This window comes from Staurois parvus, unplaced genomic scaffold, assembly GCF_062004578.1.
Source record: "Staurois parvus isolate SC_StPar_1 unplaced genomic scaffold, SC_StPar_1.0 ptg001265l, whole genome shotgun sequence".
NCBI lineage: Eukaryota > Metazoa > Chordata > Amphibia > Anura > Ranidae > Staurois > Staurois parvus.
In genome coordinates, this window is record NW_028319061.1 from 141,177 (window position 1) to 157,898 (window position 16,722).

At 46.4% G+C, this 16,722-nt stretch overlaps 1 protein-coding gene across 1 annotated transcript in view; it reads left to right on the forward strand.

The window, feature by feature from the left end:
* The first annotated feature begins 1,436 nt into the window (after positions 1-1,436).
* Positions 1,437-16,722, forward strand: part of LOC149437711 (uncharacterized) — an 87,086-nt gene continuing 71,800 nt past the window's right edge. Inside the window, exons 1-2 of the mRNA XM_089660704.1 lie at positions 1,437-1,464; positions 13,279-13,608. Of these exons, the coding sequence (XP_089516830.1) occupies positions 1,437-1,464; positions 13,279-13,608 (358 nt within the window). The remainder of the gene's footprint in view (positions 1,465-13,278; positions 13,609-16,722) is intronic.

Sequence of the window (16,722 nt, forward strand, 5' to 3'; positions counted from 1 at the left end):
CACATGGCCTCCTTCATTAGTGGGATCTGCTCTGCCCACTTCTTTCACTTGACTTCCAGATCCCTGGTTCAAAGAAACACAAGCCATAGGCACAGCAGGGATGGCTCCTCCAACCCCTGTGACAGCCATGGCTTCCTCTGGGATCACATCCTCACAGCTCCTCAATTCTGGAAGAGCTAGGACATTCTCTGATCCTGTACCTTGTAGTCCAACTGTAATGCTGTTACTTGCAGTAAATGGTGGCTGGTTATTCACTCGGCCTCCTCCATTTTCTCCAACAAGAAACACAGTAGGGGGTACATTTTCCACTGTTGCTGGTGGGCTAGATATCCTCAGGTTCGGACAGGGACGTGTGTAATGTCCCACTTGGTTACAGATAACACACTTCCAGGTCTCCATAAATGTAGGTCTGGCTCTTGTAGTTCTTGATGCAGATGGAGGTAACAATGCATTCCCCTGCTGGATTTGGACCCTCTCAGCTTTGTGCCTTCTCTCATTTTGCTCCATCCACTGTTGGTGCTTTCTCTCAATTTGTAGTAACATGGAAATGAGCTGAAACTGCAACTCGAGGTTATCACTTCCCAAAAGCTGTAGATTTGTTCCCAGACAAAAATCCTCTGATTTCTTGTACCGAGAGGGTTTGAGAACAGAGTCACACCGATTCACGCAGTCATCTGGAGTGGCACAGTTGCAGGGTTCCACCGATTCACGCAGTCATCTGAAGTGGCACAGTTGCAGGGTTCCACCAATACACGCAGTCATCTGGAGTGGCACAGTTGCAGGGTTCCACCAATACACGCAGTCATCTGGAGTGGCACAGTTGCAGGGTTCCACCAATACACGCAGTCATCTGAAGTGGCACAGTTGCAGGGTTCCACCAATACACGCAGTCATCTGGAGTGGCACAGTTGCAGGGTTCCACCAATACACGCAGTCATCTGGAGTGGCACAGTTGCAGGGTTCCACCGATACACGCAGTCATCTGGAGTGGCACAGTTGCAGGGTTTCACCAACATGGTGCGCTGTTCTAACTCCATCTCTATCAGAGCACCTAGGAGCTGGGACCTCGTCTTGCCAACTGTATTGATGTTCTTTAGATCACAGAGGTCAATCACAGTCTCATCAGATTGTCTCAGGTACCAGCGTATTAACTTATCTTCCTGGGTTACCATCTTCACGTTTTTGCCCAAGTAAAAGATAGAAAAGAAAAACAAAGAGGGGGAGGGGAGCAAATAGCCAAGTATGTCTTCTACAAAACAAAAATGACACACTGAGTGAGCTTCTGTAGGTCAATCACTTCTATCGAGCTTCCAACCTTTAGTACACGGGTTACATGAATAAACCATGCACTAATGTACTAAGCAGATCCCGCACGCTGCCGCCAATCTGTTACGGATCCCACCCACACACCCATGCCCACAGCGACTAGCTAACCGATGCGTGCACATGTGGCTGTGACTTGGGGTAAGAGGGAATAAGGGGGACTTACCTTTGAATATATAAAACTGGCCGTGATACACTTTCACAGCCCGCACTGCCTCTGGCCAGCACTAGAGGGAGACTCCACTCCAATCCAGCTGGCTAACCACACACATGGGCAGACACAAATCTTATATACAATCTGGTGCACTAATTAGGGTTGAGGAGCAGCCTAGCGATCGCCACACCCTTCTAGGACTCCTCCAGCTATCCTACAAGCTAGAACCCCGGTGTTACTCACTCTTCCACTGTCCACACACCCCCACACCAGACACACCACAAACGGTAGCCTGGCAGACCTGTCACCCTTACAATCTGCATGCAATCTGCCAACACGCAGTGCAATTGCATACAGATCGGCAATGAACTTGACCGAGCATATAAAGACACTGCAATACAATACAATCTCTCCGGAGATCTGAGCCCCTGCTTAAATACCCAGAAGTCACTTATTAATTTTATGATTTAATATCCCGAAAGTGGGCAGTGCATAAAATATGTACAAAGTATAAAAAGTTACAGAAAATACAAAAAATACAAGAAGACACACAATTGGCTATTCACTATAAAATAAAAGGGAATAAAAAACAGAAATAAAACTTTACCGAGAACTATCCTGCGACTGGAGCAAGTCAGAGAAAGTCTGCAATCCGTCAGTCAAATAGCTGCATACGAATCACAAAGTCCATATCTCAGTGTCCTCAATTTATGGGAATATGGACATAGGCTGGACATGAGTCCTGGGCCAATTGACTCTGGGGGGTGTTCCTGCACCAGCCCGCAGGACGTTTTGGCCAAAGTCGATTGGACCAGGAACGGTTTGAATCACCAAGTCAGGGATTGAATTTCCGACACCAGTGCATCAGTCCAACCACGACAGTACCAATCACTGTTTAGCTGTCGCGATCCGGCACCACATAACCATTTCCTGCATTTTTCTGGCATTCTACATAGGCCACAAATACAGTTTTTGCATGCAGACGTAGCCTACAGAGTGTCCAATCAGAAGGAAGTATTTTCATCTCCCTGCAACTAATATTTTAGCTTTTATGAGAGATGAAATGTATTCCTTTGATCTGCTGATATACTTTAAAGCTCCCAGACAGATCGGAGCCCCCCTGGTCTCCTGCAGCCGAAACCTCTTTTAAACTTCAGGAAGGTGGCAAAGTCTGATTATATATAGGTGACAAATCTTATTTGCACCCAGGTGTCACTTCTAGCCTGAGGAAGCTCTGTCTCTTCAGATGCTAATGGGTGAGCACATGTCTCTGAATACCTATGACTGAATATATGACTGAATATATCTTAAATAACAAGGAATGAAACTAAATTTACGATTACATATTGCTACTAGACAGAAATAAATATAGAAAGGATCCCCCTGCGCTCCACAGAACCTTTAACCTAAAGTTAGCTGCAATCACCTATTCTTTATACCTTAAGATATGTGCAAACAAATTATATATTGTGATGAAGCGCTCAACTTATATAGTGTATAAAATACCTTCTTACATCAAAAATATTGTGAAATTACCAAAATAAATAAATACTTAATTCCCTCTTAAATTCTAAAAACCTATACAGATAACTAGTGCAAAATTCCCACACACAAATTATAAGCCCCCTAGTGGTAAACCGTGATAATTAACTGATAACACTTTATCTGTGCAAAGTGATAGATATATCCAATTACATAAAATAAAACAGTTCAAAAAACAATTCAAAAAAACTTGTGATGCCACACTGTGCAAAATAATAATAAGTGTTCAATACACAGTGATATAACTTCACTCCATGCTGCAATTGTGCTCTTCGTGATACTCTGATGTGACTCCCCTGGATTTAGCCAAAATGCCCCCTCACCTTCCACATTCGACCCTTGCGGGTCACAAAGCTTTAAATATATAATATCTCTGCCAGATTTTCATACTCCACTGACTCCACTGACTCAATTAAGATCCTCCTCCAAGCAATGAATTCCTCTCAGATCACTTTCCTCACAATACGGACTCAAACACAGGGCGTATATGCAAGACAAAGACAGACCTCCATAGTGCAATACTGTTTTAATGCACTTTAAAATAGAAACGAATAACACTCACATATCCTCCAACAGAGAAAAGCAGTTTCCCATGTGCTATGGGTATACTCAGGTGTACAAAGATGGCGTCCGAACCCGGAACCGGAAGTACGTCACCCCTTTGACCGGAAATGCGTCGACGCGTTGCGCCACGATCACGTGGCTTCTTCAGGATGCCGCATTTGATGACAAAACTTCCTTTTAAACCCTTAGGATAATTTACAAGGGGCGTGTATTACCTCCATTTTCTTGGAGCCCGATATACATAAGACGGCCATGTGCCGCCACCGCTTCCCCTGATGTCCCATTATACCTCCTCTACTATTCCTAAACTTATTGTATTCACTTCCCAATTATAAAAATACTTTATTAAACAGATTAAATTCATTTTAAAATATATTAAAAACTATATTTAAATAAATTAGTATATATTCCTTACTAAATATATATATATAAATAAATATATGAATGACAAAGGGATTGATAGATATATGTATATAAATAAATAAATCACACATATCTACAGAAAATATCTCGACTCCCACATAAAACTTTATATCAAGAATACATTAAACCCACCCCAATTAATAATATTTAAATATATTACAATTATAATCTGAACATATTAATTTTAAAATTGAAGAAATATTAATTTTAAGTTAATTATCATACTAATTCCACATAATTTTAATAAAACATAGTCTAATGAAGAACTCCTGTGTAACACCCATACCACATGTTTACATGAATAAAATCATAAATATACTATTCTTTTAAGATATTCTTTAAACCACCAATTTTTACATTAAACATTACACATTTTTCTTTAATAAGTCACATCAGAGTATCACGAAGAGCACAATTGCAGCATGGAGTGAAGTTATATCACTGTGTATTGAACACTTATTATTATTTTGCACAGTGTGGCATCACAAGTTTTTTTGAATTGTTTTTTGAACTGTTTTATTTTATGTAATTGGATATATCTATCACTTTGCACAGATAAAGTGTTATCAGTTAATTATCACGGTTTACCACTAGGGGGCTTATAATTTGTGTGTGGGAATTTTGCACTAGTTATCTGTATAGGTTTTTAGAATTTAAGAGGGAATTAAGTATTTATTTATTTTGGTAATTTCACAATATTTTTGATGTAAGAAGGTATTTTATACACTATATAAGTTGAGCGCTTCATCACAATATATATAACATATTGCTACTGATCACATCTCAGCTACTCAAATCTGTACATTTATGTGACACACCAATAACAAAACTCTAAAACACAACAGCACAGTATGAAATCTTGAGACGTGAAAGACTACAAGTTCACATAAACAGTGTAGAATGCTTGTCTACATAACAGCTGCTAAACTGCTCCCATTTACATCTAAACTCTTGGAGCGCCTAGTCTACACCCGCCTATGCTCTCACCTCAACGACAACAACCTCCTCGATCCCCTACAGTCCGGCTTCCGTCCCCTACACTCCACCGAAACTGCCCTACACCCCACCGAAACTACCCTACACTCCACCGAAACTGCCTTACTCAACTCTCCAACGACCTGCTAACCGCCAAAGCTAATGGCCACTATTCACCTGCTCCTACTCCTTGACCTCTCTACGGCCTTCGACACAGTCGACCACCCCCTCCTCCTCAAAAAACTACACTCCCTCGGCCTCAGAGATTCTGCTCTCTCCTGGCTCTCATCCTACCTGTCACAACGCTCTTTCAGCGTTACCTATAATGCTACCACCTCCCTCTCACTCCCCCTCTCTGTTGGGGTCCCTCAAGGCTCCATCCTCGGGCCCCTTCTCTTCTCCATCTATACCTCCTCCCTTGGCCAACTCATACACTCTCACGGCTTCAACTACCACCTCTATGCCGACGACACACAAATCTATCTCTCAACCCCCCACCTCACCCCCTCAGTCTCCGCCCCCCACCTCACCCCCTCGGTCTCCGCCCGAATCACACACCTACTGAGCGACATATCAGACTGGATGTCGCTCCACTTCCTTAAACTGAACCTCTCCAAAACCGAGTTTCTTGTCTTCCCCCCAGCCCGGATCCCACCCCCCATTGACTTCTCTATCACATCGAACAACGCTACCATCAAACCCGCCCCACAGGCCAGAGTACTTGGTGTCATTCTGGACTCCAACCTATCCTTCCAGCCCCAAGTCCAATCTTTAACAAACTCATGCAGACTCCACCTCCGCAACATGCAGACTCCACCTCCACAACATGCAGACTCCACCTCCGCAACATGCAGACTCCACCTCCACAACATGCAGACTCCACCTCCGCAACATCGCCAAAATCCACACATTCCTAACTCCAGAAACCACTAAACAGCTCATCCACTCCCTCATCATATCACGACTCGACTACTGCAACTCCCTCCTCACTGGCCTGCCTCGCCGCTGGCTATCCCCGCTTCAGTCCATCCTGAATACGGCTACCAGACTCATTCACCTTTCCAACCGCTCCATCTCCGCCAACCCCCTCTGCCAATCCCTCCACTGGCCTCCACTCAGTGTCCTCCACCCCCCTCTGCCAATCCCTCCACTGGCCTCCACTCAGTGTCCTCCACCCCCTCTGCCAATCCCTCCACTGGCCTCCACCCCCCCCCCTCTGCCAATCGCTCCACTCTGTGTCCTCCACCCCCCTCTGCCAATCCCTCCACTGGCTTCCGATTGCGCAACGGATCAAATTCGAAATCCTAACGCTGACGTACAAAGCCATCCACCATACTGCCCCAAACTACATCACCGACCTAATATCCAAGTACCGCCCAACACGCACACTCCGCTCCTCACAAGACCTCCTTCTCTCTAGTTCCCTGGTCTCCTCCTCCCATGCCCGCCTCCAGGACTTCTCCAGGGTGTCACCCATCCTCTGGAACTCCCTGCCCCAACCCATCAGATTATCACCTACTCTCCTCTCCTTTAGGCGCACCCTGAAAACACATCTCTTTAGGGAAGCCTACCCCGCCCCCTGCTAACTTGCCGACCTCCTCCACTCTTCCTACCACTCCATCCCCCACAGCTATCTCCTCCTGTGCCACCATCCCCTCCCTCCTAGATTGTAAGCTCCAAGGATCAGGGCCCTCGAACCCCTCATGTATCATATTGTATTGTTATTGTTCTGTCACATGTTCTGTCTCCCTCTGTAATGTACAGCGCTGAGCGAACTATCGACGCTTTATAAATACTGTATAATAATAATAATAATAATCCCCTGTACTATGTCCGCAGTCTCTGGTCATCTCCTGTACTATGTCCGCAGTCTCTGGTCATCTCCTGTACTATGTCCGCAGTCTCTGGTCATCTCCTGTACTGTGTCCGCAGTCTCTGGTCATCTCCTGTACTATGTCCGCAGTCTCTGGTCATCTCCTGTACTGTGTCCGCAGTCTCTGGTCATCTCCTGTACTGTGTCCGCAGTCTCTGGTCATCTCCTGTACTGTGTCCGCAGTCTCTGATCATCTCCTGTACTGTGTCTGCAGTCTCTGATCATCCCCTGTACTGTGTCTGCAGTCTCTGATCATCCCCTGTACTGTGTCTGCAGTCTCTGGTCATCCCCTGTACTGTGTCTGCAGTCCATTGGTTCAGAATATCTATTTCTTGTTTTCCTCCTGTAAAACCTAGGTGTGTCTTAGGGTCAGGTGCGTCTTATGGAGTGAAGAATACGGTATATAACATGAATGAACTTCTTTTGCAGATATAAAACCTATTTGTGTTTCTCCTCCACAGCCCTTATCTCTGTGTCCAGCTGGCTCCCTTACTTCCCGGACAGACCTGGGGACGTGACACAGGAAGGAGTTCATCTGCTGACCTCACACCCGGCGTCTGCCCTCCCCACTCCCAGCACATCACTACCACTTAGCTCCCAACTGTCCCGGATTTCGAGGGACTGTCCCTCTTGTCCCTCCTTCCTCCTCATTTGTCCCTCATTTCGGTCTGATCTATAGAATCGTATATAAAATGCACCATTTATCTATCAGAAAGTGTTTTACGGTGATAAACCTTTCATCCAGTTTCTAAATTGCTGCATTCCTAAATTTCAAAAGCCAATAAAAAGGAATAGTAATGGAAAAAGAAAGCACTTGTGGGTTTAACCAATCATTTTTTTGTATAATTCTCCTTTAACCCCTCCCCCTTCAGAAGATCCCCTCCCCCCTTCCTGACCAGGCCATTTTTTGTGATACGGCGCTGCGTTACTTTAACTTTCAATTGCGCGGTAATGCAACGCTGCACCCAAATTAAATTTACGTCCTTTTTTTCTCACAAATAGAGACTTCTTTTGGCGGTATTTGATCCCCTCTGCGGTTTTATTTTTTGCGCTATAAACAAAGAAGGCCGACAATTTGAAAATAAACCCGAGTGTTTTTGTATTTTTGCTATTAAACACGTCCTGTAAAAAAAATTAAAACAATCAAATTTCATCATCAATTTAGGCCAAAATGTCTCCCGCTCCGTGTCTTCGCTGAAAAAATCCCGATACGTGTAAATGAATTGGTTTACGTGGAAGTTATAGCGTTTACAAATGGCGGGATATATACTGCGATTTTTTTTTAATATACTAGTAATGGCAGCTATCATCGACGTATAACGGGACTGCAGGGGGCATTCTAACACTGAGGGGGGGGGACTGACTTGGTGTCACTGACATCAGGTGATACCAATACAGTGATCAGTGCAAAAAAAAAAAGCAATGACACTGTACTAATGGCACTGGGCAGGAAGGGGTTAACATGAGGGGCCATCAAAGGGTTAACTGTGCTGTGTGTTGGCAGACATGCTGTGCAGAGAGATACAAAGCAGCATGTCTTTGCTGGCAAGGGAAAGACTTGTGTTTACATACAGACCTCTCCCCTGTCACTGTCCCTTGGTGATCGCCGGGTGCCAGTGGGAAATCTCCAGCCAGGACCCGGTGATCGACAGCTGTAGAAGCCAATGGCGGCTTGGGTAGCAATCATATATGTACTGTGTGTGTGTGTATATGTGTGTATATATATATATATATGTATGTGATTTTGCGCAGCTCTGTAGCAGTGTTTCTACTATGGCGCAGTCAGGAAGCGGTTAAGGGGGCATGACAGGGGGTGTGTCCTACGCTTACATATTTTTGCTAGTAGGCGTCCCTCGTTGTCATCTCAGAATGTTGGGAGGTATGTTACCCGCCACCTCTTCAGGCGCACATTTTTCCACTGTAATCTGTAAATACTGTTCTCACTAAGTACATCTTGCAGAAATTGTTCATTTAGCAGCATGGTGTGCAGGAGCTGAGCGATCAGATAACAGCCCACGAGGATAGAGCTGCGGTATTGGAAACAAGTGAAGTGTGCTCTGGGTTCTGTAAAGCTCACCATGCACTATACAATCTGATTGTACAATCTGCTTTAGATGCACCATCAACTATGTATTGCAAGGGCCTGCCTGCTTCCAGGCAGTAAAAGATAGATTTAGAGGTTCAAATATAAATTACTGTATCACCCAATATATGGCTTCCATCCAGTAGCCAAAAAATATGTAGACCAAAAAAGAGATTTGTGAAAAGAGATTCACAAGAAAGCGGCTACATTATGGACAGAATGTGATACTCAGAAAAATTTCCAAAAATTATGCTTTATTACACATTAATGATTGACAATCGGGCAATCGCCCTGGTTACCATCACCTCAGTATGAGACAATACACACAGACCTAAAACCATTAAAATCACACCAAGACCGGTCTGGATATATATGTGCTGCAAAGGCTATGACCACCATAGTCTAAAGCATTTGCAGCACCGCACATTGGTTACACTCCCTGTAGGAGGTATTTTCAAAAAATGATACCATAGATATATAATGTCACATGCTATGCCTAGAAGCACATATAGTTACCACATAGGTTACACTCCCTAAAGGAGATGTTTTCAAAAATTGTACCATAGGAATATAATATCACATGCAAGCAAAAAGCAAATACAGTTACCACCTGGAGAGAGGCATAACCCTAAGCCTGTATAAGGCAATATGGGTAACAAATTTAATGAAAAAAAATAGACTATGGTGGTCACAGCCTTTGCAGCACATATATATCCAGACCGGTCTTGGTGTGATTTTAATGGTTTTAGGTCTGTGTGTATTGTCTCATACTGAGGTGATGGTAACCAGGGCGATTGCCGGAGTGTCAATCATTAATGTGTAATAAAGCAGAATTTTTGGAAATTTTTCTGAGTATCGCATTCTGTCCATAATGTAGCCGCTTTCTTGTGAATCTCTTTTCACAAATCTCTTTTTTGGCCTGCCTGCTTCCAGCCTACAACTCCCAGAATGCTTTGAGTTAGGCCACGGCAATGCGTAAGTCAGCGGTTCTCAACCTGGGGGTCGCGACCCCTTTGGGGGTCGAACGACCATTTCACAGGGGTCGCCTAAGACCATCGGAAAACACATATTTCCGATGATCTTAGGAACCGAGACACCGCTCCTGTCTCCGGCGATGTGTGGGCGGAATGATATGCTGCCCCTGTGACCGCCTCCTCGCCGCTGATTGGCCACCGGAACTGTAGCTCAGGAGAGGCACACAGGCGGCCAATCACCGGCGAGGAGGTGGAGCTTGGAGAGGAGGAGCCGAGCGGCAGCGCGCGTAGATGAAAGAAGATCGAGGGAGCTGCAGGAGCGAGTGAAGAGAGAGGCCAGAGAAGGAAGACAGCTGACAGGTAAGTGCAAATTTTGCTGCTGCAGCCAGGTATGCAGGCTGTAGATGGGAGAGGGAGAGAGCGAGCCCAGGCTGGGGCAGGAGTCAGCAAGGTAAGTATCATTGGTGTCAGTGGGAGGAATAGTGCCCCATCATTTGTGTCACTAATACCAACGATGGGGCACTATTCCTCCCCCCACTGACACCAACGATGGGGCACTATTCCTCCCCCCACTGACACCAACGATGGGGCACTATTCCTCCCCCCACTGACACCAACGATGAAACACTATTCCTCCCCCCACTGACACCAACGATGAGGCACTATTCCTCCCCTCACTGACACCAACGATGAGACACTATTCCTCCCCTCACTGACACCAACGATGAGGCACTATTCCTCCCCCCACTGACAGCAACGATGGGGCACTATTCCTCCCCCCACTGACACCAACGATGAAACACTATTCCTCCCCCCACTGACACCAACGATGAGACACTATTCCTCCCCTCACTGACACCAACGATGAGGCACTATTCCTCCCCTCACTGACACCAACGATGAGACACTATTCCTCCCCTCACTGATACCAACGATGAGGCACTATTCCTCCCCCCACTGACACCAACGGTGGGGCACTATTCCTCCCCCCACTGACACCAACGGTGGGGCACTATTCCTCCCCCCACTGACACCAACGGTGGGGCACTATTCCTCCCCCCACTGACACCAACGGTGGGGCACTATTCCTCCCCCCACTGACACCAACGGTGGGGCACTATTCCTCCCCCCACTGACACCAACGGTGGGGCACTATTCCTCCCCCCACTGACACCAACGGTGGGGCACTATTCCTCCCCCCACTGACACCAATGGTGGGGCACTATTCCTCCCCCCACTGACACCAACGGCGGGGCACTATTCCTCCCCCCACTGACACCAACGGTGGGGCACTATTCCTCCCCCCACTGACACCAACGGTGGGGCACTATTCCTCCCCCCACTGACACCAACGGTGGGGCACTATTCATCCCACTGACATCAGTGATGGGGTGCTAGTCCTCCCACTGCAAAATTACAGTTATGAAGTAGCAACGAAAATAATTTTATGGTTGGGGGTCACCACAACATGAGGAACTGTATTAAGGGGTCGCGGCATTAGAAAGGTTGAGAACCGCTGGCGTAAGTGCTGTATGCTGCCTTGTGGGCAGATGAAGTCCTGCATGCTCAGTAACAATGCACAGCGTTACACTATACATGAAACAATGACACGGGGCCCCAAACATGAATACCAGACATTATATACCAGATCGGTTACAGATTTTATTTTTTTGGCATGAACTCCCCTTCCTAAATCCATAGAAGACTCTCAATCCAAACATGAAGCCTGGTGGCCACACCATACTAGACTGCATGTCATCCACATGGGGGGGAGGGGGGACCCCATGTTGATGAAGACAAGGAACTCTTCTCTGGATCAGGGTTGTTGGGGGGTCATTGGAATCTAGAAGACTCCAGTTAGATTCGGAAGCCCCCAGATATCTGCCCCCATGTGGACCAGTAAAGGGTAAATAGTACATAGGACTCATTCACCCAAACAAAGGCAGTTGTAAGTAAACGCACACATTTGTGAAAAGCCCTTTATTTACAGAAATCCATCCAGCATTAACCACTTACCTGCCGCCCAATAGGAGATGTACAGCTACAGGGCGGCTTCCCTGTGCACAAACCGTGTAAATATACGTAATTTGGTATTTCTGGGTATGGGGCGCCCTACCCACGCCTCTACTGGCTGCTGAGGCTGTCAATCACCGGGTCATGGCCGGCAATTCCCTGCCGGGACTCGGCGATCGTCATCAAAGCTGAGAGGGGAGAGGTCTGTATGTAAACAACACAGGTCTCTCCTGTCAGCAAGGACATGCTGCTTTGTATCTCATTGCATAGCAAGTCTCCCAACACACAGCACACAGGTAACCCCTTCCTGCCCAGTGCCATTAGTACAGTGTCAGTGCTTTTTATTATCACCGATCACTGTATTGGTGTCACTGGGGATGTCAGTGGCAGTTAGTCACTCCCCCCTCCCCGCAGTGTCAGAATACCCTCCGCTGTCCCGCTACAAGTCGCTCATCACCGCCATTACTAGTATACAAAATAATTTAAATAAAAATCCCCGTCTTTATACCGCCATTTGTAGACGCTATAACTTTCCCGTAAACCAATAAATTTCCACGTATTGGGATTTTTTTCAGCAAAGACACAGAGCGGGAGACATTTTGGCTGAAATTTATGAAGACATTTGATTTTTACATTTTTTTTTTTTATTTGTAGCAAAAAGTCAAACATATTGTTTTTTGTTTTCCTCAAAATTGTCGGTCTTTTTTTTGTTTATAGCACAAAAAATAAAAAATGCAGAAGTGATCGAACACCACCGAAAGAAATCTCTATTTGTGGGGGAAAAAAAGCACACCAATTAATTTGGGTGCAGCATTGCATGACTGCGCAAATGTTGGTTAATGTAACACAGCGCCATATCAAAAAAATGACCTGGTCAGGAAGGGGGCGAGGGGGAGGGGGGATCCTCTGGAGGGGGAGGGGTTAATCACAATGAAGATCTTCAAAAAAGAAAACCTGTTGATATGCCAACCCACCTGCTCGCCCCACACATGACAGCTCTCAGTTGTGGGGCTGACAGCTGGAACATGAACACTGCATGGTTTTCACTACTAAAGTACCGCATGACTTGATCCAATAACTCAGGATTTTAGTCGCGTTTCTTTTGATGAATTCAAATATTTTTTTAAATGTTATGCAATATTCTACGACATACTGGGGGGGGGGCGGTAAGATACCGCTTAGTGAATTGTGCCCAGTGAGCCTCTCACCGGGCCCCCTACTGACCCCGGGCCCTCGGGCAATGCCTGAATGGTCACCCCCCCTGGTAGATACCTTGTTGCACCATTCAGCTTATATTAAACGTATTGTTTTTATTTTGTTATTCTGTGTCATTCTCTTCATTCTTTTCATGTAGGACTTTTGCCCATCCTATCCTCCACGGTGTCATCAGATAAAGTCTACATACCGGCTGGATCAGACATCACTGATTGTCATATGAAGTGTCCTGACTCTCCTGGTGTCCTGGATCTGTACAGAGAATGTGGAGGGGAAAGAGATCGTGTACTTAGGATGTTCTGTGACTATCTGGGAATGTATAAAAAGATCTACAAGGACCCCAGACTTCACCTGAACCCACAGAGGGGCTGCTGGAAGCTGACCCAGGCTGGGAAGGAAGACTCCTGTGAATATATTACAGAGAAGTTTGGTGACAGAAGGAGACTTTCCTCTATAGACGTCCATGTAGGTAAGAGTCCATATACATCATGACCCTTCTCTCCACACTGCATTGTTCTCTATGGGGGAAGATGCACTAATACACTCATTTATAGAGACCAGTAACACCGGGGACTGTCCAGTGTAGGGTTCATCTCAGAGTACTGGGTAGGGGTTGTCCCAGACATCCTGAGGGCGGGGCCACTGTTACAAATCATGGGGCCCTATACAGCCTTACAAAAAAAATGGCCACTGCCCCAGTCTATAACTGGCCTTCACAGCGAGGAGCGCATGGAAGGGCGACGCAAGTCAAACAACAAAAGAGAAAAGTTCCCGGCTCAACTTACCAACCAGCCTGCAAACAAACCCAATTAACCCGACAGTACGCTGTAAACACAGGGCTGTGCTAACTACACCCCAATTTTTACCGCATACTGTTAGATGGGTTAATTGGGTTTGTTTGCAGGCTGGTTGGTAAGTTGAGCCGGGAACTTTTCTCTTTTGTTGTTTGCCCTGTACAGCCTACCTGTCAGGGCAGGAGCTGTGGAACGGACAGTCAGGCCTAGAGGCAGGGTCACGCACTGACTGACAACAACCACCACCCACAGACCGGAGTCCCCCAGGGCGCGGAGTCTAAGTCCCATGCTGCCCTTCACCGGGGCCCCTGATGGTGGGGATGGACTTGACGCAGCCAGAAACCAGGTCGCGGCCCCCGAGACACCCCAGCTGCGGTAATGGCCGCCGCCAATGGCGTGTAGCTGGTAGGAACCAGATCAGACAAAGCATAGTCGGGCAGGCCGGGTCAATAACAACGGGACAAATGGTACAGAACAGTAGACAAGAATAACAGATCACAGGCCGGGTTCAGCAACGGGAGGTCAGATCAATGGAAAACACAGAGAATGGTCTAGTCAAAAGCCGAGTCAGTTTCCAGGAGAGTATAAACAGAGCTATAGCAACACTAACACACAAGACACGAATGCAGAGAGCACTTGCAGACAGCAGGCTTAAATGTGATGAACCACACCCTTCTGAGGAGGAGCCGCAGAAGCCTGAAGGCATAAAGGTTCCCACCATGCTTTGCAGGAACCCAAGATGGACGCCAGCACATGGGATGCACAAGCTCTGAGGAAAGGTAGGACCTTGACACTACCTGACAGGGGACCCCCATCCCCCACCTGACCCAACCACCCCTTCCATCAGTCTGCAGTTAGCAAATGGAGAAGGAGATGCTGTGGACTGCGCGCCATGGATACATGTGGGTGTGGCAAAATTGAGCAGTGGGAGGGGTTTAAAACTTGTACAGAGCATGGGAGTCAAAAGTATGTCACATCCAGAGTGCGAGAATCATGTATGTATATAGGTTACAGAATGCAGGTGTGAGGAGTATGTAATGTGCAGAGTGCAGGTTTCAGGAGTAGTGTTGGGCTGAATGTTCGAGTCGAACCGAAGATCGACTCGAACATTGACCATTTGTGTGTTCACTGAACACACAAACGATACCGATGCCCTGACAGTGCATTGTGATTGGCCAAACAATGCACCTGACCACAGGTCAGGTGCAATGCTTTGGTCAATCAAAGCATAGGATGACATCACAAGGGGGCAGGGTGAACTCCTCCCCCTTGTGACATCATGACAGTATTTAAGAACTGTCATCGCAGCACAGCTGTCGGACAGCCAGGAGCCAGCGTTGTGAGCAGAGCCATTTTTTTTTTCTTTCTTCAGGTCTTCAGGTTTTTTTTCTTTCTTCAAGGTGCTTTGGGAGGGGAGCCCCCCTACCCTAAAGCACCCCCCCATGTTGAGGGCACATAGCCTGGTATGGTTTAGGAGGGGGGAATGCTTGCTTATTCTCCCCCGTTTCCTGACCTGCTGGGCTACATACTTGAATAAGGGCCCTCATGCCATTTTTGTTTCTTAAATTTTGTGGGGTTCCCCTCAAAATCCATACCAGACCCAAAGGGCTTGGTATGGATGGGAAGGGGAACCGCACGTTGTTTTTTTAAAAAAAAATTTTGCCGACAATTCTTTTGACATTCAGCTGTCAGAGGGGAACCCCACTGAACCCCATTCCCTTTCAGAATTTGCCCCGTGTACTGGCGGCTTAAGTATGCTTAGCACCACATAGTGGCCAAATATGCTATTTTATTTGAAATCAATTAAAAATCATTCGACCGACATAGGAAACGGCCTAATAACGGGGGGGGGGGGGGGGGTCGGCCCTGCTGAACTAATGTGCAGACACTTTCACTGGGCAAGTCGCTCTTTCATAAATACACCCCAAGATATGCGTATTACAATAAGGATATAATCCTCCTGCGCTGCCACAAATAGATGATAATCTGCTGCAAGCCCCTCAATGTGTTCCCACATCAATAAAACATAAAATGTGCTCGTCTCACAGATCGGGGTAACCGGGTGTTTATTATAGGCTGGCCGGGTGTTTATTGCTACTTGATTTTGGTTTATTTTTCATACATGTCTCACATATCATTTGGATTTAGTGGCTCAGCCAGTTTTTGTTTTTTTATTTACTATTGACTTTGTTTCACAGATTTGTTCTATGACACATTGGGTTTGATGCTCAGGGGGGTGTTTATTTATTATTAGTGTATTTTCTTGGGTCACTAGGGGGCAGCGCAGCACTATTCTTGGGAAGATATGCTAATTGGCACTGAGCATGAGCACTCCTCCGGATGTCAGATGAGGATGAAAGCGGAAGGTAGAAAGTGCGAACACTTGCAGGAACAGATCACTTATAGTCCTCATGTACGCGGGACGTTGTAAAAACACCGGCAGTGTTAGCGTTTAGCCGCGTTTTTAGCGCATTTATTATCTGTGACGGAAGCGTAGGCAGGACAGAACGCACACGGAGGATGATAAACACACAAAGTTTTATTGAAATAAGTAAGGCACTCAATCAGGGTAACAAGGGTAGCGTCCGGCTACCTACACAGGGGGGGAGGAGAGGGAGGAGTCCAAACAGTGATAATCCAGCCCACGGTAGGGCGGTTCAGGTAACGATAATCCGAGCACTTAGTGGGGCAGTCCAGATAGCTACAATAATCCGAGCACACAATAGGAGCAGTTCAAGCAAACAATACTCCGGGTATTCAATGAGGCAGTCCAGGTGATAATAATCCGG